Genomic DNA, 19496 nt, shown 5'->3' on the forward strand with positions numbered 1-19496 from the left:
AGATACAGGGAGGAAGGGTGGTGCATTAGCGCCATCCGAACCCCTCCTCGGCGGAGAGTTTCCGCTATCGCGTTGACCTGGCATCAACGTTGACGCCAACGTGCGCATTATCCTTTCGTCGTATCAGATCCAATTGCGCGTTGAAATAGGCGCGAATTTCCATGATATCTTACCTGGCACGAAGCCTCGGATATCGAAGCCGTAATCAACCCCACCATACATGGCTTCACTGTGCATCGGCTACGGCACGCCTCTGCTGGCATCACTGATAAGGAAGCCGGAATGGTTCGAAGTATTCTTTTAGCATCCTGACTTGAATGACTTGCATGAGTCTATCAAACTAATTTGCCAATCTTCCAGCATCCTGACTTTTGATGACTTCCACCAGTCTATTATACAATCCTTCAGCAATTTGACTTTTGACAACTCGCACGAGTCTATCACACTGATTCTCAACTGTACAAGATCACATACAGCAGTCAAATACACCACACAACATGGGCGGCGGACCACCAGAACTGCCTGTCATCCAACCCAAGGGCCTTCCGCAAGGCACCCCAGACTACGAAACAAAGCGCGCCGCCTTGCTCCAAACCTTTGCTAAAAAAGTACCGAATCACCTCCGTTTGCCTGCCGAGACCACTTCCAATCCTCCTACTGATGTATCAACGCTGCCAACTACCTGTGGCCTCCTGAGCGCTAAAGAGATCTACATTACTGAGTCTTACGATGCATGCGGGTTGGCCGAAGCCATCGCAGCAAAGAAACTCACTGCGGTCGAAGTCGCAACCGCATTCTGCAAGCGCGCCATCATCGCTCACCAACTAACATGTTGCTTGACGTCCTGGTTCATGGACGAGGCGATACAGCGCGCCCAAGAGTTAGATACCTATCTCGAGAAAAATGGCAAGACAGTTGGACCGCTGCACGGCGTGCCCATCAGTATCAAAGAACACATGCCCATCGCCGGGACATATTCCTCGCAGGGTTGCATCTCAACCACCGCCCTAAACGAAAAGGACTGCCAAATGGTCGCCATGCTCAGGAACATGGGCGCAGTGTTTTACTGCAAAACAAACCAGCCCCAAGCTATCATGCACCTCGAATCAACATCGCATCACGGCCGCACTCTCAACCCTTTCAACATCCACCTCAGCGCTGGCGGCTCGTCGGGAGGTGAAGCAGCCCTCATCGCCATGAAGGGCTCAGTCCTCGGCGTCGGGACTGATATTGGTGGGAGTATACGAGCCCCAAGTGCCTTTTGTGGTATCTACGGCTACAAGCCGACGGCAGGCACGCTCCCGATGAAACACATGCTGAGCAACGCCTTCGCCGCCGAACTCAACATCGAAAGCTCGACGGGGCCCATGTGCCGGACACTCCGCGACGCAGAGGTGTTCACGAAGTCAATCCTCGATGCTCAGCCGTGGCTCGAGGATCCCAAGATCATTCCCTTGAAATGGACAGGCAGTCAAACCGCGCTCCCCAAACCCCTCAGAATCGGAATCATCGAGCACGACGGGTTTATTCTGCCTCAACCCCCCGTTCGCCGCGCAATAGCTTGGGCGAGAGAACGCCTCTCCGACCCCAAACACTCCTCGCGCTTCGACGTAAAGTCTTTCACGCCCCACAACGCAAAACAAGCATGGTCCCTCGCCCTCCGCACCTACTGGACCGATGGCGGCACCACCACGCTCCCTGTCATATCCGCAGGCGGCGAACCCATCCTGCCCCTCACACAAGCAATCACATCCACCGCCGCGCCGCACGGCATGCTCACCGCCGAAGACGTAAATCAACTGCGCTCTCAGCGCGACAAATTCCGGCTCGCCTTCGCAGATAGCTGGAATGCGCAGGACGTCGATGTAGTCATCGGCCCAGCTTTTGTGGGGCCGGCGTCCGCGCACGACACCGCATTTTACTGGACGTACACGTCGTTGTGGAATTATGTGGATTATCCGGGCGTGGTGGTGCCAACGGCTGTGCGGACGGAGAAGGGCGAGGCGTATGCTGAGGATTACGAGCCGTTGAGTGAGGAGTGTCGGCATGTGCGGGAGTTATGGGAGCAGGGGGATTTCGAAGGGGCGCCGGTTGATTTGCAGATTGTTGGGCGGAGGTATCATGACAATGAGTTGTTTGCGGCGTTGGCGGTGCTAAAGGATGTGTTGGAACTGCCCTAAGTGTGGAGATCAGCTATGCACAGTTTAGCTCGTCAAGACGTGGTATGTGTCGTGTGTAGGGTAATATACATCGTTCTATACATCCATGCACCTCTTGTGTACTTCAGGCCAGGGCCCTCGCCTTATCTGCCATGGTCAACGCGTGATCCGCCATGCTCCCTAGCACAACTTTCCCATTCCGCGTCTTCAACCTCTTCACCATCTCACATCCCTCGTCCACCGTCTTGGTGGCCTTGCTCTCAAACTGCCTCGCCTCCTCCGCATGCGGAATATTGTCTCCAAGAACTTTCAGTGACGTCCTGAGCGCACTGGATACCCAGATGATTTCTTGGAGAGTGTTGATAGCGGAAGTAGCGTGGCGGACGTGAAGCCATGTCTTATTGAAATCAGATTCCGTAGCGGCAAATTTCACGGCAGCATCGTCAATGAATGCCTGGAGCACAGCGTCAGTCTCGTGTCGTTGGAATAGTAAAAAAACTTGTTCGGGGCACTTACGTTGTAAGGATCATGCTGCTTCATAGCAACCACCAATCGTCCCGCCAGCTTCTTGACTTCCTCGACATCGCCCTCATGCCGCAGAGCAAGTGCGGCAGCGAGTGCAGTCGGCACCGCTATGACACCAGGCCTCCCTCTGAAGTCGTGTTTTGAAACTTCCTCGCCGATTGGGTACGCGCCACAGTGCTCCTCATCCTCCAGTAGCTCGACGATTTGCTTCGCGAGCCGCAGCGCATTTTCCGTCTCTACCTGTTCCCAATCCGCCAAGGCTGGCTGGTCAAATACACCGCGCAAGATCTGGAACAGCGGTCGCCAGTCGCGCATGCGCAGACCCGTGGCTTTGGGGCGCTGCAACGCCTTCAGCACGAGATGTTCCTGGCCGTTTTGGAACAGCTTCCGTATCACCATCGCCTGTTTGGCCGTATCGAGCCTGATGCCCGCGTTCTCAAATCCCTCCAGCATGCGCACCACATTCTCCCAGTCCTCGCGGGACGCGCCCTCCTCGCTCAATTTGAGGATGTCTGCGATGGTCTTCTGGCGCGTCGGGAGGTGATTTCTGTCGATGTGCTCGAGCGGCAGCGTGACGTCGCCGAGTGTGATCTCGATTGGCTCGGCTTCGAGTTTTGCCTTCTGGTCTTGTTTATAGACGAGTTTCTGTTGCTCCTTGGTGAGGTGGCGGGGGAGTAGTATTTTCGAGTTCAGCGTAGCGAGCAGTGTGGCAAGTTCGGGCTTGGAGGACTCGAGGTAGACGGGCAGTGCGCCTGTGTATATGTGAGTCGAGGTGTCGTCGACTTCTACCGCAATACAAACCTCTTGAGCATGCGCTCGTCCTTGAGAAGGCGCGTCGTGAGCCAGTGGCATATATGCAGCCGTTATTCGTGCTTCTCAGCGCCAATTGGCAGTTCTGCCGTATCGAATACATGCTGCAATCTGTGGTTGAACAATTTCTGGCGCCGATGGCTGACGTTCGGAAGTCCGCCATTCTCCAAACTTTTGGACCAAACATGCCAAACGCGCCAAGCATCCCGCATCGTCAAGCCACCGCATGGGGCAGGCATGAAGCTGGTCCTAGTTTACACAGCCACAAACGTGCCCTCTTTTCGCTTGTCTGCACCATGGCTGTCCCTATCAAGAACAATCGCCGCAGTTGGTTGCCCTGGTTCAAAAAGGACCGCGCCATGGACAACAACGAGGCTACCTTGTGGCTGTCGCAGTTCATAGGAAAGAACCTGCGTATCCATGCTTCAGACGGACGAGTATTTGGGGGCCAGATGAAGTGTACCGATAAGGTAGGTCATAACGTGATTTTACATGTCGACGCATTTCCCCTTCGTCTTCGGTGCTTTTGGATTTCATGGTATATTTCAAGAATAGTATCAGCGACATGGCTCGTCCGTAAATGTACGACGACTTTCATTTGACCCTACTTAATCAATATGCTTTCCTGAGCCATAAACACTGGGTCTCCATTAACTCCCCCAGGACCAAAATATCATTCTCGCCCTCGCCCACGAATACCGCGCCCCCTCCATAGAAGTCATCCGAAAAGCCGTCCAGGACTCCGGCAACCCCTCGACTTCCGTGCCCTGGAACAGCCGCTACGTCGGCCTCGTTGTTGTGCCCGGGCAACACATCACAAAGATCGAGTTTGAGGAGAGTACCCTGCCGGGTCAGAGGACTGGTGTGACGTTGTGAATTGGGGTCATGGTGTTTATGAGAAGTTTGAGTACGGATTCTGGAAGCACCAGCAGAAAGTCACCTACCGTCAGGCTGTGGAAGCCTTACTGCTCACCATGCCTGTTCGTATTTCTCCCTGCAAACGGTACGAGTGACGGCTATGCTAGGAAGATGAGGTATCGAACGAAGAGACAGTGTGGACGAGTCGGAACAAATGTTAGTTCACGGCCATGAAAGTGAATGAGGAAAGTGGAAGTGGTTGAGGGTGAATCTCTCATTGCTGCATAGCCTAATCCCGATTCCTATTCGGGGACCATCTCTTCAATATAACCTCACGAACTGTATACTGCTTCAGTACACTCCCAATATCCACCTCCATCTTGTCCTTATCCCACGGCGGAGGTATCTCCACATAGACCAGTACCAAGGTCTTGAAGACAGCGGTCTGCACTCTGTTCACTCGATGCAGCCACCACCAATCCTTCTTGCCTAACTCCTTCTTTCTCGCTTCAATACCAGACTCGTGCTCAGGCGCCTCGGTCCAGTAAGGATGAGAGTAGGAGGGTATGATCATAATCGCAAACTCAGCGTGGTGGAACGCTGGACCGCGGAGATAGAGAAGGTAGTCCACGGCAAACTTGATTCCGGGCCGTACAACCCAGCCCAGACTACGGAAGTGATGGAAGACCACGTAGCGTAAGATGAACTGACTGTCGGGTTCCACGGATGGGATATTACTCACATCCGAGAGAACAATGTTGTCGTGCTCATACTTTCGAAGTACATTTTGCAATTGGCGCATTTCCTGTTCGGGAACTGGTGAATTGCCATGCAAGGCATAAAGTCTGAGAAGGAACCAGGTGGGATAGGAGTCGGTAGGACCATCCTCAGAGACGACGCACAGGGCCCCCAAGGTGTAGGTTAGGAAGAAGGCCTCTTCTGGCGTGAGCTGAAGGTGCTCCTGATCCTTGATGTCATCAAGAGACAACGCCTGCCCATCAGCTGCTTCCTCTGCAAGCATCCTTTCAACTTCCAGGGTGATGTCGTTACTGCCCACGGCGACGACATCTCCAGCATCTGGGTTGTATAAGGTCCCTTTCGGGCTCTCAGACACCTGACCATCCTCGACCAAATCTTCGATGGTTCCATCGGCATCCAGCTTGCCCTCCTGCCTTAGCTGCTGCTCGATTGCCTCCCTCTGCGCTCTCGCTCTTTCGAGCTTGAACTGCTTCCTCTCTTCACGTCTATTCTGCGTGACTTCTGCGCTCGTCTTGCCTGCTTGAACGCCTCGCTTCTTCTTCTCACCAGCAAGCCATTGCGGCTCACTTCGACTTAAAGAACCCTTGCCCCAGAATCCTTGTTCCCACAGTGCACGTATCGAAACAGGATCCGTGACGTGGATGGACTGTGTCTGTGGCGAGAAGTATGCCCTGTGTACAACTGGGTGTGACTTCGGCGGGAAGATCGAGTGCGAGAGCAGTGATATGGCAATGCGCACAATCGAAATAGGGTTGTGTGGGATGAAGGCTGGTAGTGGATAGACGTCTACTGGCAGAGGCTTGGCATGAATCTCATTGAAATTGGGTCGTCGCGGACGAGGCTTCCTTAGTGCGCCATTTGCGGTCTTGTCATGAGATGGTTGCGAGGTGGTGCCAGTGGTACTTGAATCTTGAACCGGGGTCTGTGCCTCCAGATCAACCGCCATCTTGTTTGCGCGGTCTTTGGTGAACCTGAAATGTTGTCAGAGAAGATTCGCAAACAGTCTGCAAGTAACAAGATTTCGAGAGCTCGATCAGATACCGTTGTAGTCTTTAAGTAACGGGTGCAGCATGAGTCACCAAAACACAGACAAGTGAATGCTATGTTACAGTGATTCGATATGAGAGATTTTGTCATCATAGAAAGGGAGCAAGGAGATAAGAGATCATGGTGACTTACCCGGCTGTACAAGCGTTGTTGTGTTGTCGCGTTCATGGAGACGGTGGTCCTCAAAGAAAGTTGGAGGTGAGGATGGAAAACTTCCGTCGCTTCTGATTTTGGCGGCGGGCCAAGGCGCTAGTCATGTTAGCTCCAAGCGCGTCCAAGCACATGAGGATGGATGTGCTTCACGCGTCCAGTACAATACTGACTGGCAATTTGAGATCCTTGTGTCAGAGACGGCTTTTATGTACGCTGCTATGGACTCCGGGAGGCAGACATTTGTAATGATCTAGCGTGATCTGTGATGACGTAATTGCTTGCAGCTCGATTTGAGCATTATCCCGAAATGTTTGAACAGCATCTGTACCTACCGTTTCCAACGCCACGGTCAATCGAGTTACAGTCACAATTGTATCTTTCCTGGACACAGTAACAGAGAGTATCTAACAGTTTCACAAGCTCATCGGCTAGCCTATAACAAGTACAAGATGCTACCAGCAGCAAGATGGTCCCTACGGCTGCCTCGTCAGTGCATGCGAACATTTGCGACTCGGGCTACGCCGCCACCACCTGGCCCTCGAGGCCGCCTGTCTAGACAGATTCCACCACAGCGAAGAACCCCAGCCCCTTCTAAGCCGTCGGGAAACGAGTCCAAAGAACAGCCCAACGAGCCACCCAAAGATGCGCCCGCGGAGTCCTCCAAAGTCGATGCTGTATCGCAGGCGCTCGCGACAAAACCCAGTGGCGAGAACAGCCTAGTCACGCCTGTATACATACCCGAAGACCCAAATGGCGTCCTCAAAGAGACACATCCGGTTATGCGCCTGCTCGACAACTCAACGCTTGTCATCCAGCGGCAACTCGAGATGATGAACGTGCTCATGGGCTTCGAGCAAGCGAATCGATACGTGATCATGGATCCGCACGGCAGTCATATTGGCTACTTGGCAGAACAAGAACATGGCATGGGAAATGCCGTGGCGAGACAGATGTTCAAGACACATCGGAGCTTCACGACTCATGTCTTTGACAGGGAAGAGAAGGAGGTGCTGCGCTTCCATCGCCCATTCAGCTGGATCAACAGCAGGATTCGGGTGTATGACGCAGTAGGAGCAGATGGGGCTGCGTACACTAGCTCCAATAGTCTGCAAGGCACAAGCGCAGGAAGCATTGTAAGCCAGACGAGCGCGAACATATCCAGCATACCTCTGCAGGATATGAGAATCATCGGTTCGGCAGAGCAAGAGTGGGCACCGCTCCGGCGAAAGTACAACATGTTCCTCGCTCGCAAACTCGAAGACGATCCAGCCGCACCCAACACACCACAAATCTCGTCAGGCGACTTGCCGTTGTCAAGCTCCAAAGCCGTGGCAGTAGTCGAGGGTGACTCGCGAGAAGTCGGCATGCAACAATTCGCCCGTGTAGATGAGCCTTTCCTGTCGTGGGACTTTAGCTTGAAGTCCGAAGACAACCGTTTGATCGGCTCTGTGAACCGCAACTTTGGCGGCTTCGCACGAGAGATATTTACAGACACCGGTGTGTACGCTCTTCGCATGGACTCTGCCGGCACAGAGGCAGAACAGACAGGTCCTGTATCCGGCATGACGCTTGACCAACGTGCCGTCATGCTTGCCACTGCTGTCAGTATCGATTTCGATTACTTCAGCCGACACAGTTCTTCTGGTGTAGGCGGCATGTGGCCTTTGTGGATGCCGTGGGTTGGGGGTGGCGAGGCCGCTGGTGGAGCTGCTGCTGGGGAAGCTGGAGCCGCTGGTGCAGGAGCAGTTGGTGCAGCGGGAGAGTCAGGCATCGCAGGCGAAGTCGGTGCTGCAGCACGCGGCCTTGGAGCGGGTGAAGGTGCAGCCGTCGGCGCTGGGACTATGGCTGGCTATGAGGCCATGCAGAGGGGAAGAGGTAGCCAGTCACAGGATGATCAGAGTCCACAAGCTGGAAACTCGGATCCATATCTCGACAACCCTGGGCAACAGCAGCCTGGACAAGACGACGTTTGGGGCCAGACAAAAGATCCCTGGTCACAAGACGGCAATTTAGAGCAGGATCCATGGGGCTCACAGGGAGGTGGAGATGCTGGCGGTGGAGGTGGAGATACGGACTGGGGTGACTGGTTTTAAAAGCATGTAGGATAGTACCATGACGCAGAACGCCACTTTGTTGTACACATATGATACCCAATCTCGAATATTACTATTACACAAACGCCTTGAATCTCTGGTGACACTCGAATTTGCCGATCAACTACTCTCTACTTTGATCATCACCGTATAAGTTATCGCACCGCCTAGTTTGGCTCGAACAACGATGGCCAACTTTTGTAATTCATGATACCTAATATTGCTTCATCTATCGCGACAGCAGAAGCCAATAAAGGCGCTAGTCAACTAATGCAGCAGCCTGAACGCCGTCCACCTCCCCAACTCCCCTCAACTCCATCAAGGTCTACGCCCATGAATAGTGTAAAAATTCCAATAAGCATGCAACTTCCTATTCCTCAAATCCGCCCTCAATGCCGCCGCAAAAACCTGCACCTCTTGAACCGACCACCCCAACGCCCTTGTAAACAATGCAAGACTCATGCTCTCCGCTCCCCAATTGAAATTCTCACTAACCCACTTGCCCAACTCCTTGAACTTCTTGTCCTTGGGCCAAGTATTAATCGGCCACTTGTGCGGCACAGAGACAATGTCCACGAAGCCGGCTTTGCGCATCATTTCCGGCACGTAGGAGATGCGGTCGAGTGGGAAACCGGCTTTGGAGGCGCCGTCGTGCATATAGTTATGCCAGCGAACGAGGGCGGAGTTTGTGGGCAGCGAGCCGTCGTCGCATTTGATGACGAGGTCAATGTCGTGGACTTCGAGGTAGCCGTCTGTTTCGAGGAAGTTGAAGCATTGGGAGATATACCGGGGCCAGTCGGAGAAGGCGCCGATCATCATCTGGGAATGGATGTAATTGAATTTGCGCGAGAAGGTCCAGTCTTGTTCTAGGTCGTCGATCTCGAAGTTAAGGTTTGGGGGGACGCTGGATTGTTAGTGGTGGTGCGAATGGGGTATAAGGGACTTACTTGTGGGGTTGGACGGGAGCGAGGTCGACACCGAGGACTTCGGTCTCAGGGTGGGCGTCGGCTAGGAAGAGTAAGTTGATGTTAGTTAAGGTGGCATAAGTGAAGTACCAAAGTCTATAGCCCATATCCCTGTCCCGCAGCCGACATCGAGTGCGCGGTTTATGTGCTTGATCGGTGCAAGATAGAGCTTTTGCTCCAGTGTGAGCCATACGATGTGATGTTGAAAGTCTGCAAAGATTAGTCGTAACGTCTAGTCATGATACTACCGACGTACCTAATCGTTCTCTTTCTTCCTTTGGGCCAGCACGTTAGTCAGGGATCATTTACAAGGGATGCTTGTGATGTACTACCTCGTCCATGGGAAGCACGTATTCTGGTAGTGATCGTCAGTCTCAGTCCTGCTCGCATCATGTGATATGGCCGTGGCATGTCATATCCTCTCGACCCCTGTTCTGGAATTGTCCTCCGCGATACATGATTTGTGCAAATCAATACAGAACACTTGATGCATCAAGGAATGTGGATCATGCACTACCGACTGTCGCACACGATTAAAAGTAGAAGTATGCTTACTGGCTTCCATATATCCTGAGTATGAGCGACCATGCTCCTTGACTTCTTTGATCAACTCGTCCCTGATGGATGCCGTCGAGCTGGCCAACTATGGCAATCACGTGATCAGCATATGTATCTAGATAGCCTCATCAGATTACAGTCATCTCACGCGCCTGACTTACGCTCTCGATAGCCGAGTCGCCATCGTCGAAGTCGGAGCCGGTGTCGATGTTCTGCGGGCCGTTAGAGGAATAAGGTTCATTAGGCGCGAAGTGGGCACTTACAGAGTCCGGCTCGAGTGGTGCGATTAAGCCAGGCTCTAGCTCGTTGCTAGCCGTCGTCGAGGCAAGGTCGTCAGATTCATGTGTTGCCATGGCTCTCCAGGTGCACCGCATGCAACAGCGGAGTCTTCCTTTTCGTTGCAGCCGCCGGCAGAGGTTGTGGGATGAGGGTTTTGCCGCAATCGCTTGGCGGCCCTAGGCGCCCTGGTGATAATGGGGCCCTCCAAGGGTTGTCTTTCGAATTCCAACCCCCCGGGTCCATCGTACCACAACGCTGTCAACAATCAGTGCCACGAGTTGACACACCGCTTTCGCCTCCATGCCTGTCATCACCAGGGCCACACTGGCCATTGGCGCAGTCAGTGCTGTTCTGCTTACCTACCTCGTGCGCTGGGTGCTGCAGTGGCGGCGACTTGCTCATGTGCCTGGGCCAGTGTTCGCGTCCTTCTCCAAGGGATGGATGATCCGGGAATCTCTCAAGGGCCGACAGCCGATTGCGTTCAAGGAAGTCAACGACAAATATGGTGCGCGTATCTTGATCCACTTTTCGAGCCCGATTTGACCACAATTACAGGCAGTCTCGCGCGAGTCGGTCCTAATGAGCTCATTACGGATGACCCTGAGGTTTTGCGCAAGATGATGGCGGCCCGCTCCGAGTACACGCGAGGCCACTGTAAGGGCACCCTGTCTCGTAGCCTGAAACATTTCCTAAAAGCTATGTAGGGTACAGTGCCATGAAGTTCGACCCTACACGTGACAACCTCTTCTCGATGCGCGATGAGGTTGCTCACACCAAGTTGCGAAGCAAGATGGCCGCCGGCGTAAGCTTCCCCAACTTTGCCTCTGGTAATGTAATCACTAATGGATCTATCAATAGTACTCGGGCAAGGAGAACGAATCAATGGAAGGCTCTATCGACTTACTAATTGGCAGCCTCGTACACTTGATCGAAACCAAGTACATCTCGACATCTGACAACTACCGGCCCATGGACTTTGGCGAAAAGGCTTCCTTCTTCACCCTGGATGTCATCAGTGAATTAGCTTTCGGTGAAGCATTTGGCTATCTCGAGAATGATAGTGACGTCTTCGAATACCTCAGCATCACGAAGACCTTCATTCCTATCATGATGGTGATGGGAGATGTTCCCTCGCTCGCAAATCTGCTCCAGTCCCGTGCTCTGCGGGGACTGCTTCCTTCAGAGAGCGATAAGCTTGGGTTTGGGGCTTTCATAGGGTACGTTTCGTAAATCTTCAACGATGAAACTCATGTTGACCCTATCACGCAGTATTGCAAAGAAACTCGTAGCACGGCGGTACGGACCGGACGCCAAGTCCCACCCCGATATGCTAGGCTCTTTTATCCGCCATGGTCTTACGCAGGAAGAAGCTTCTGGAGAGGCTCTACTCCAGGTCGTCGCTGGTAGTGATACATCTGCAGGCACCATCCGAACTGTAATGCTCAACATCCTCACCAACCCGACTTCATACAGCAAGCTCCGTAAGGAGATCGCTGACGGCATTGCTAACGGAAAAGTCTCTTCACCCGTCAAGGATGCTGAAGCGCGTCAACTTCCCTATCTTCAAGCTGTCCTCAAAGAGGCGATGCGCCTTATGCCACCTGCTTCTGGCGCCTTCTTCAAGACAGTCCCCGCCGGTGGAGACACCATCAATGGCAAATTCATCCCCGGTGGAACGCAGATTGGCTCATCACCGCTAGGTATTCACCGCTCAAAGAAGATTTTCGGTCCTGACGCAGACCTGTTCCGCCCTGAGCGATGGATTGAGGCCAGCCCAGAGAAGTTTGACCACATGGCCGGCACCGTTGATCTCATCTTTCACTACGGCAAATACCAGTGCCTTGGAAGGAATGTTGCGCTTATGGAATTCAACAAGATCTTTGTCGAAGTGTGTATTCAAAGAAACGTAAACCGTGAACAAGAATACTGACTGGACCCACAGCTGTTGCGAAAGTTCGACTTCTCGATCTCCCGTCCTGAAAATCCAGCCAATATCTACAATGCGGTAAGCTCATCGCCTAATTGCAAGCCTCTTGCCACGGCTTTCATACTGACATCCCACGTAGGGTATCTGGATCATGGAGGACTTCTGGGTCCGATGCGTTCACAGAGAGTCCTAATCGTTCGATGAAAGGACTATGGTGCATACACTGAGAATTTTGCGGGTTTGCTTGAATTACGCTCTTATTTTGCGAAGGATCACAGGCCTATGTGATGTAATTGACATCCTAATCGGGCTTCCATTACCTAGGTAGGCTATCGAAAATTGAGAAATATACACACGAATTACGTGTCATAATCCTATGCATACAAGTGGGCTTGCAAAGCCAACTTGCTCAATTCATCTGCCTAGGCGCGCGCGAAGGTAACAGACCGAGATGGGGGCGAGTCGGTGCCCCGCACTTACAAGGGCACAAGCAGACTACACATGCGTACATACTGTCAAACCAGATCGCAGCTTATAGATCCCAGGAAAGCTTTCGGTTCACTCTGCTTTAATCCTCCGATAATCGATCCAATAGTTAGAACTTGATCATGCTGGCGCAAAGATGCAATTGAGGCGCAGCGACTCTCTTATTACTGGCCCCATTGAGCACATCAAAACCATGGCCACCGGATCCGGACAAACTCCTGATCGCGATGTAATCGGCTCATATGTAGAGGAAGAGCAGAAGATAATCAGCCGGCCTGGGCCATATCGCTACCAGACCCTCGACAGCAAAAGCAACGAAATACGACTCTTGCGAATACCCAAAAAGACCACCAATCCCTCCACTCCTCTCCAATACACTTTGTTCCACACCTCTCTCAAAGACTCCTCCAACTTCCTAGCCCTATCCTACTGCTGGGGCTCCCACACTCTCAGCCACACCATGACCATCAACAACCATTCCATGCCCATAACAGAAAGCCTCGCCACAGCCCTCGCAAGCCTGCAATCCCAATCCCACGACATCCTCCTCTGGGCCGACGCAATCTGCATCAACCAGCACGACCCCATCGAGAAAACATCACAGGTCCAGCTCATGCGCGATATCTACCAGACCGCCTCGCAGGTGATCATCTGGCTCGGTCCGGCGACGCCGGATACTTACTACACGGTGCGCGAGATGCGGAAACTCGGCGATGAGTTGATCGGACTGGGGCTTTGGGATTTGAGCTCCGAGGAACTTTTGCGTTGGGATGAGGATGGGGATGGGGAGAGTAGTGCTGCGACGAAGCAAGCGATTTCGAAGATGCGGGATCAGCATTTGAAGATGGCGAGGAGGGATGAGTATCCGTTTTGGTGGATCATGTCTAATTTGGGGGAGAGTGGGTGGTTTCATGTACGTGGTGAAGTTCTTGTTCGTGGTGAGCAGATTGGGCTTACTGGGATAGCGGATATGGTGTATTCAAGAGTGCACGAATGCGCGGGTTGCGACGTTTCGGTGTGGGCATGATGAGGTGGATTTTACTAGGTTGGTTGTCAAGAATTATATATCGCCTGGGATGAGCGACTGATGATAACTAGACTATGGGCGGTAGCACTGTACTTCCGTATCTTCAGCAGCCGGTCACACCCAGATGTCCACGGCGACGTCCAAGCATTCTGGAAAGACAATTGGCTCACGAATATGTTGTCGGACGCGCTACCTACGACACTCATCGGCATCAGGAGGAAATATTTGGTATCCGGGGGTCATGATCTTCGTACGCTACTCGATAGGGTGATTGTCAAGGACTCGAAGTCGCAGCGTATAGACGCGACGGATCCGCGGGATCGGGTGTTCGCGCTGCTGGGTATTGCAAATGATGAGGCGGCGAAGGAAATTGTTGCTGATTATACACTGTCGTGTGAGCAAGCGTATATCATGACTGCGACAGCATTGCTACGGCATGGACACGATGATGTTTTGTCGCTTTGTAGGCAACGCGGGGTATGTACAGATTTGCCTTCGTGGGTGCCAGACTGTACGTCTATATCTGCCCGAACTGCATGAGATATATGCTGACTTGGTACCCCTTCCTTCAGGGTCAGCGGATTTGCGTAAGCCATGGTCTGTATGGCACACAACCTCACGCCTCTACGCCGCCTCGGGCCCCTCCAAACTCCTCTTGTCTCCCATCCAAGACCTATTCTTCCCTTACCTCACTCTCCCCTCCCTCTTCATCGACACAATCGCATCCCTCGGCCACACCTTCACGCCTGGCCTCGACGACCAAATCTCCTGGCCCTCCCTGCGCCCCTACTTCGCTGACATATCTCTCTTCCTCGCCCAAAGCACTCGCTACACAGCCCAAGAAAAAGAAGAAGCAGAATGGCGCATCCCCGTCGGTGATACAGAGGTCGCCGAAACAAACAGCCAAATGGTCCGCGCCACACCAAACTCGCACATGAAAGCCGGGCACGCAGTTGCTAAGGCGATGGCAAGTGAAACCGGTGCGGTAGATGAGCTTGTGAAGGAGAATTTCCTAGCGTTTGCGTGCTATAGATGTCAGATGGGGCGGATGTATGATAGCCAGGTATGTGTGAGTGAGAAGGGTTTGGTGGGGTTATGTCCGGTGGGGAGTCGGGTTGGGGACGAGATTATGATAATTGCAGGGGCGAGGGTGCCATATATCGTGAGGAAGGCAGGAGGGGGAACATACAAGCTGATAGGGGAAAGTTATATGCATGGGATTATGGATGGGGAAGCCATGCTCAACAGCCGAAGTATGGAGGACATAGTACTCTGCTAATACTCCCCCTGAAATGAAACAAGACATAGTATTCGACATCCTGCCATTACTGTCTAAGATGTCGTACTTGAAATCAAACACTGCTCCTGAGCTGCACCTCGCCCGTCCATTGAACCAAGTACAATGTAAGGCGATCGAACCGCATGAACGAGGCTCCCAAGCCTCTCGACCCCTCGCGACATGAAAAGCCACCATGTCGAATTCCTCCATGCGTAGCCATCAGACGTTAAAAAGAATCGCGGATAAGTAACTGACACATGACACAGCAATGCACATTCCCAGCCGCAGATATGTAAGAAAACAACCACCGTCCAGATTTCTCGCTGAAATCCTTTCCGCCGCAACCCCCTCTTCCAATTTACCGATCATATCTCCCCCCATCATACTGCACCCTCCCACAACCGCCATTCCCAACAACATACCCAAACTCCCCCGCCCCCTCTCCCCCATAATTCCTCGGCGCGTGGAACTCAAACAGCACCTCGGCTGGCTGACACGTCGTCGCGACGAGTAAAATACACCGATCCTGATTCCACTCCGTCCCGTAGCCCGAGTAAAAGCCCGCGCAGTTGTCTTGCGTCTGGCAGCTGCGTTTCACATTAGCATGGAAGATGTTGCGGGGGGAGGAGTGGGGGACGTACCGCTGACAACACGTTACCTGGTCAGTGGGCGGGTCGCTGAGCGTCACGTTGATGGAGTTGGTCTCGTCTTCTGGGCTGAAGCCGCCGAGGATTCTGAAGCCGTCGTATTGCGAGATGAAGTTATCGTCACCGCACCCTGGGTACGCTGTCTCGGTTGTAGCGGGCACACCGCGCGTTAGTGTGGATGTAGTCGTGGATGTGGATAGGCGCACGTCGATACCCGCGGCGACGTATGTGGTGCTGAACGTCGTTGTGGATGTTGCGGGGCGCGGGTTGCGCTGGATGCGGACTGTACGCGTGCCTGTGATTGTCGCGGAGACAGTGCGGGCGGGGAGAGTCTTGGTGGAAGTTTTGCGGCCGGTGGAAGTGGCAGATATAGTGGTGTAAGCTATGATCCTCTTCTCGCAGGAGATGGAGGTGGGAAAACGCGCTGGTGCTGGGGCGGCGCGGCCGAAGATGCGAGGTATTTCGGTGGGGTTGGAGTAGGATGTTTCCGTGTATTCGCCGTAGTCGTCGGTCACTGTTTCATAGCCGTAGTCGTCAGTCGTTGTCGTGTCCTCGTATGCTGTTGTTGGCTCTGCAGTACCCTCCGGCGCGTAATTCGCATAGTCGCTGAGGATCGGGAGAAAGTCTGCATCGGTGCTGATGGTAGTTGTGGTAGTGGCGTACGGCAGCGTGACTTCAGTCTGCTCAAAAACCGTGGTTACAGTCGTGCTCGTCACGGTGTCAATCGAGTACGTGGTTAACTCGGCCGTTTTGGTGAACACATCCGTCTTTCGCGACGCCGTATTGGTTACTGTAACACTCACATAACGAGCGCTGGTTCGGGTGACGGGCTTGAGGGTTACTGTCTTGACAGGGTTGATCGTTTTTACGCGCCTGACTGTTATGGAAGACTTTTTGGTCTTGGTTTGTCTTGGGATGCTTTTGGTCGACTTCGATCCGTAGTAGGTGGAGCAGACTTGAGTAGAGTTTGTTGAGTAAGCGCCTAGGACTGTGGAGATCAAGCCCAGGGAGAGGAAGGTAAGCATTGAGACATGCATATCGAACAGTGCTGCGGGTAAGACTACCGAGATGGAGAGATATATCCAGCGTTGTAGGTGACGACCGCTAGAAACATCGACGCGTAGTACTGGGGCGGACTATACCAGACGAAAGGCTCATTCCTCAATACACGATTGTTGTGGAAGGTGTACATTCTGGTAACTTGATTAGTATACCGCAGACGCTACCATTCCACATGACCTAGAGCACTTCCCATTTCAGTCGGATAGAGTAGCAATATGTTCTACAAATATTATCAAAAGGCGAAAGTCATAAGTCAAGACATCACACGAACAAGATAGCAAGTTGTAGTAATCGTAGATTGAAATGAGACAAGCACACGCGTGACTAGAGAGTAGGTATCATGAAAGCATCACCATAGACGCCAAGGTATCCTAACCTTATACCCAACAGACCTTTTGACAAAAAGAAACACCACCAATTGGGGCAAATGGCAGCGTAAAAAGAAAGAAAAGAGAGAAAGTCTCAAGGTGCCCGGAAGCTATACACCAGACCACAGAAAAAGAAACGACTCGTTTATGCAGCAACATCAGCGACGGCCTGCTCGACAGGAGCAGCGTTCTCGTCAACAGCATCGGCGACAACCTCCTCGACGGCCTCAACTGTCTCCTTCTCAGGAGACAGGCAACTGAAGTCAAACTCCTTCGACAAACTCGACGGCTTCTCAATGCCCGCATCCACAGTGACGTAGGAGCTAGCATCGCATCCCTCGCCATAAAACTCCGACGGAGCCAGATCACCAAGCGGGCGACGATCCTCATCCATTGCATCCTGAACAATCTTGCGAAGGCGAGGGCGCTTGACTGGCTCTTCGATCTTGAGCTCTACCTCAACTTCCGACTCGGTGGCAGAGTGTACGCGAGGCTGAGACAAGAGGAAGTCCGGAGGAGGAATGTTCTCCTTGCCGCGCTCTTGCTCCTCATTGCGCTGCTTAGTAGCAACATCATCGTCGGACGAGATGTCAAGGACAGACGCGGAGTGCTCCATCAAGTTGGCGGCTTCTTGCTCGGGGGTGTCCTCGTGGATCTCGAAGAACCATCCTTTAGGCATAGACTCTTCGAGCGAGGAGACGACAGGGGCAGGTGGCGCGGTGACGGGGGTAGCGGCGACGCTGGCCTTGGGAGTGTAGCTTGAGATGGTGCCGGATAGGGCGGCATCGATGCTGAAGGGCAGCGAAGGGCTGCTTTGGTTGAAGGAGGGGGGGTCGACGCGGCGGAATGGGGAGGACGAGGCGCGGCGCTTGGTGATGGCGCTGATGCGGTTGTTCTTGGGGGATCCGCGGCTTTTGTTGATGGGTGTTGATTTTGTGCTTGAGGGCGTGAGGATCTTGCGGGTGGACATGGCTGAGGGGGTGGCGTTGAGCGAGGCACTCTTCTGCGGCGATGAAACGAGATTGAATTTGGAGGGCTTGATGAAGCCGAAGTCGAGGGAGGAGCTGGTCTTGGACTTCTTGGTTGGTGAAGCGAAGACGGATGGGTCAATGTTCTCAGAGTCGACATCTTCGAAGATCTCGGGTGCACGCTGGCGCTTGCCGGTGGATGCGGTTGGAGTTGGCTTCATGGGCGAATCGAAGTTGGCAGAGATGGCTATAGAAAACACGATTAGAGCTGAATCAAAAACCATTTTTATGGTAGAAATTACCATTCTGCTTGTTCTTCGCGCTCTGAAGCATCTGGAGACGAGAGTCGCCAAGCTCGCCGAAGGGCTGGCGCGTAATTGAAGCCATTGTAAAGAGTGTCGAAGTCGGAAATACGGATTCAGTGAAATAAAAGGTGCGGATAATCGACAGCGAAGCCAATTGTCGATGTTGCAGATAGTGTGGTGGTGGTGCTGAAGTCGAAGTGTGGAGTTGTCGTGTTCAATCCGTAGACGCGAGAGCGGGGAACAGAACGTGTCTCGAAACCGGCACGCGCCCAGTCGCCGAATAGTAACAGATACACACACAATCTCTCTGCTCACACAAGCATGAGCATACAGACATTTGAGAACAATCACCACAAAAGACAGAACACACGAGAAGAAGAGTAAAGTGAAGCAGAACCTCAGCAGCGGGACACGAAGAGTATTAGACACTCTACGCGTCCCACATGCGTCTAGCGCGTCTCTCACGTACTAAGGGCACACATCGCGTCCGCCTTTCCCACCGCCAGGGATGACACGCCCCAAAACTGCTTTCTGCATATGAAACCGGTCAATGCGGGCGTGGAGATTGGCTAGGAGCACGCCGGAGAGCGACGCCACCGAACGCGATCGAGGTGCGAAAGGAAAACCGCGTTCACGTTCACGTTCACGTTCACGCGGGTTTGCAGCGCGCATCCTAGGACGTGCAGATGCTGAGGCGCGCCGACGGGCTGTGAGAGGCTCCGGCGAGACAGGTAGTATCACATTGACGTCGACGCCGTGCTGATCGGAGAGGGGTTGGGTGGTCGCTTTGCGCTCTCGAGTTACACGCAGCTTGCCGTGGTTCGACACGCTGTGCGCAAAAGGGAGGCTGCATGCATGTTCGCGTTGAGGCGATATGCACGCGAGTTTGTTCGTGTACAGCGGATGGCTGGATTTTCGTTGGTTCTGCCGAAAGTGCAAACCATTGCCGCATGCGGAGTTCGTTTGAGCAAACGCTTTCCCGATGATTCCGTGTTCTTGTTGCGGCTTGGTGTTGAGGGTTTGGATCTGCTGTCTGACGGGAGCAATTCGATGGCGGAATGCATACGCCATAGTCAATTCCAATTCCACATTCTCCTGAATACGCCTGTTATTATCTTTTTCTTTCAAGTCATTTCAATATCTTTGTTCCGAATCGCTTTTGGATTCTTCCGATCCCGTGACTTAAAGTGCAAACTTACTTTTATCTAATCTCTTTGCACA

General features: G+C 53.0%; 11 protein-coding genes across 11 annotated transcripts; 5 read left to right on the forward strand and 6 right to left on the reverse strand.

Annotated features, from left to right (window-relative positions):
• Nucleotides 1–497: 497 nt before the first annotated feature.
• On the forward strand, nucleotides 498–2180 carry SNOG_10954 (hypothetical protein; the record flags this gene model as incomplete). Its single annotated transcript, XM_001801159.1, has 1 exon — nucleotides 498–2180. The coding sequence occupies one exon, from the start codon at nucleotides 498–500 to the stop codon at nucleotides 2178–2180; it is 1683 nt and encodes a 560-aa protein (XP_001801211.1).
• A 103-nt stretch (nucleotides 2181–2283) lies between these two features.
• Nucleotides 2284–3536, reverse strand: SNOG_10955 (hypothetical protein; the record flags this gene model as incomplete). The annotated part of the gene is made up of 2 exons (XM_001801160.1): nucleotides 2284–2613; nucleotides 2676–3536. The coding sequence occupies 2 exons, from the start codon at nucleotides 3534–3536 to the stop codon at nucleotides 2284–2286; spliced, it is 1191 nt and encodes a 396-aa protein (XP_001801212.1).
• Nucleotides 3537–3790: 254 nt separating this feature from the next.
• On the forward strand, nucleotides 3791–4370 carry SNOG_10956 (hypothetical protein; the record flags this gene model as incomplete). The annotated part of the gene is made up of 2 exons (XM_001801161.1): nucleotides 3791–3964; nucleotides 4158–4370. 2 exons carry the CDS (start codon nucleotides 3791–3793, stop codon nucleotides 4368–4370), a joined length of 387 nt encoding a protein of 128 aa, XP_001801213.1.
• Nucleotides 4371–4641: 271 nt separating this feature from the next.
• Nucleotides 4642–6057, reverse strand: SNOG_10957 (hypothetical protein; the record flags this gene model as incomplete). The annotated part of the gene is made up of 1 exon (XM_001801162.1): nucleotides 4642–6057. The coding sequence occupies one exon, from the start codon at nucleotides 6055–6057 to the stop codon at nucleotides 4642–4644; it is 1416 nt and encodes a 471-aa protein (XP_001801214.1).
• A 720-nt stretch (nucleotides 6058–6777) lies between these two features.
• Nucleotides 6778–8404, forward strand: SNOG_10958 (hypothetical protein; the record flags this gene model as incomplete). Its single annotated transcript, XM_001801163.1, has 2 exons — nucleotides 6778–6797; nucleotides 6889–8404. The coding sequence occupies 2 exons, from the start codon at nucleotides 6778–6780 to the stop codon at nucleotides 8402–8404; spliced, it is 1536 nt and encodes a 511-aa protein (XP_001801215.1).
• Nucleotides 8405–8774: 370 nt separating this feature from the next.
• SNOG_10959 (hypothetical protein) lies at nucleotides 8775–10280 on the reverse strand (the record flags this gene model as incomplete). Its single annotated transcript, XM_001801164.1, has 6 exons — nucleotides 8775–8812; nucleotides 8896–9308; nucleotides 9352–9412; nucleotides 9925–10012; nucleotides 10065–10139; nucleotides 10191–10280. 6 exons carry the CDS (start codon nucleotides 10278–10280, stop codon nucleotides 8775–8777), a joined length of 765 nt encoding a protein of 254 aa, XP_001801216.1.
• A 226-nt stretch (nucleotides 10281–10506) lies between these two features.
• Nucleotides 10507–12326, forward strand: SNOG_10960 (hypothetical protein; the record flags this gene model as incomplete). The annotated part of the gene is made up of 7 exons (XM_001801165.1): nucleotides 10507–10711; nucleotides 10762–10860; nucleotides 10911–11008; nucleotides 11065–11423; nucleotides 11476–12094; nucleotides 12149–12211; nucleotides 12273–12326. 7 exons carry the CDS (start codon nucleotides 10507–10509, stop codon nucleotides 12324–12326), a joined length of 1497 nt encoding a protein of 498 aa, XP_001801217.1.
• A 486-nt stretch (nucleotides 12327–12812) lies between these two features.
• On the forward strand, nucleotides 12813–15109 carry SNOG_10961 (hypothetical protein; the record flags this gene model as incomplete). Its single annotated transcript, XM_001801166.1, has 5 exons — nucleotides 12813–13518; nucleotides 13732–14040; nucleotides 14219–14709; nucleotides 14853–14913; nucleotides 14955–15109. The coding sequence occupies 5 exons, from the start codon at nucleotides 12813–12815 to the stop codon at nucleotides 15107–15109; spliced, it is 1722 nt and encodes a 573-aa protein (XP_001801218.1).
• A 174-nt stretch (nucleotides 15110–15283) lies between these two features.
• Nucleotides 15284–16597, reverse strand: SNOG_10963 (hypothetical protein; the record flags this gene model as incomplete). The annotated part of the gene is made up of 2 exons (XM_001801167.1): nucleotides 15284–16252; nucleotides 16376–16597. 2 exons carry the CDS (start codon nucleotides 16595–16597, stop codon nucleotides 15284–15286), a joined length of 1191 nt encoding a protein of 396 aa, XP_001801219.1.
• Nucleotides 16598–17147: 550 nt separating this feature from the next.
• Nucleotides 17148–18357, reverse strand: SNOG_10964 (hypothetical protein; the record flags this gene model as incomplete). The annotated part of the gene is made up of 2 exons (XM_001801168.1): nucleotides 17148–18217; nucleotides 18273–18357. 2 exons carry the CDS (start codon nucleotides 18355–18357, stop codon nucleotides 17148–17150), a joined length of 1155 nt encoding a protein of 384 aa, XP_001801220.1.
• Nucleotides 18358–18743: 386 nt separating this feature from the next.
• SNOG_10965 (hypothetical protein) lies at nucleotides 18744–19346 on the reverse strand (the record flags this gene model as incomplete). Its single annotated transcript, XM_001801169.1, has 1 exon — nucleotides 18744–19346. One exon carries the CDS (start codon nucleotides 19344–19346, stop codon nucleotides 18744–18746), a length of 603 nt encoding a protein of 200 aa, XP_001801221.1.
• Nucleotides 19347–19496: the final 150 nt, after the last annotated feature.

Source organism: Parastagonospora nodorum (genome assembly GCF_000146915.1).
Source record: "Parastagonospora nodorum SN15 chromosome Unknown scaffold_18, whole genome shotgun sequence".
NCBI classification, from domain to species: domain Eukaryota; kingdom Fungi; phylum Ascomycota; class Dothideomycetes; order Pleosporales; family Phaeosphaeriaceae; genus Parastagonospora; species Parastagonospora nodorum.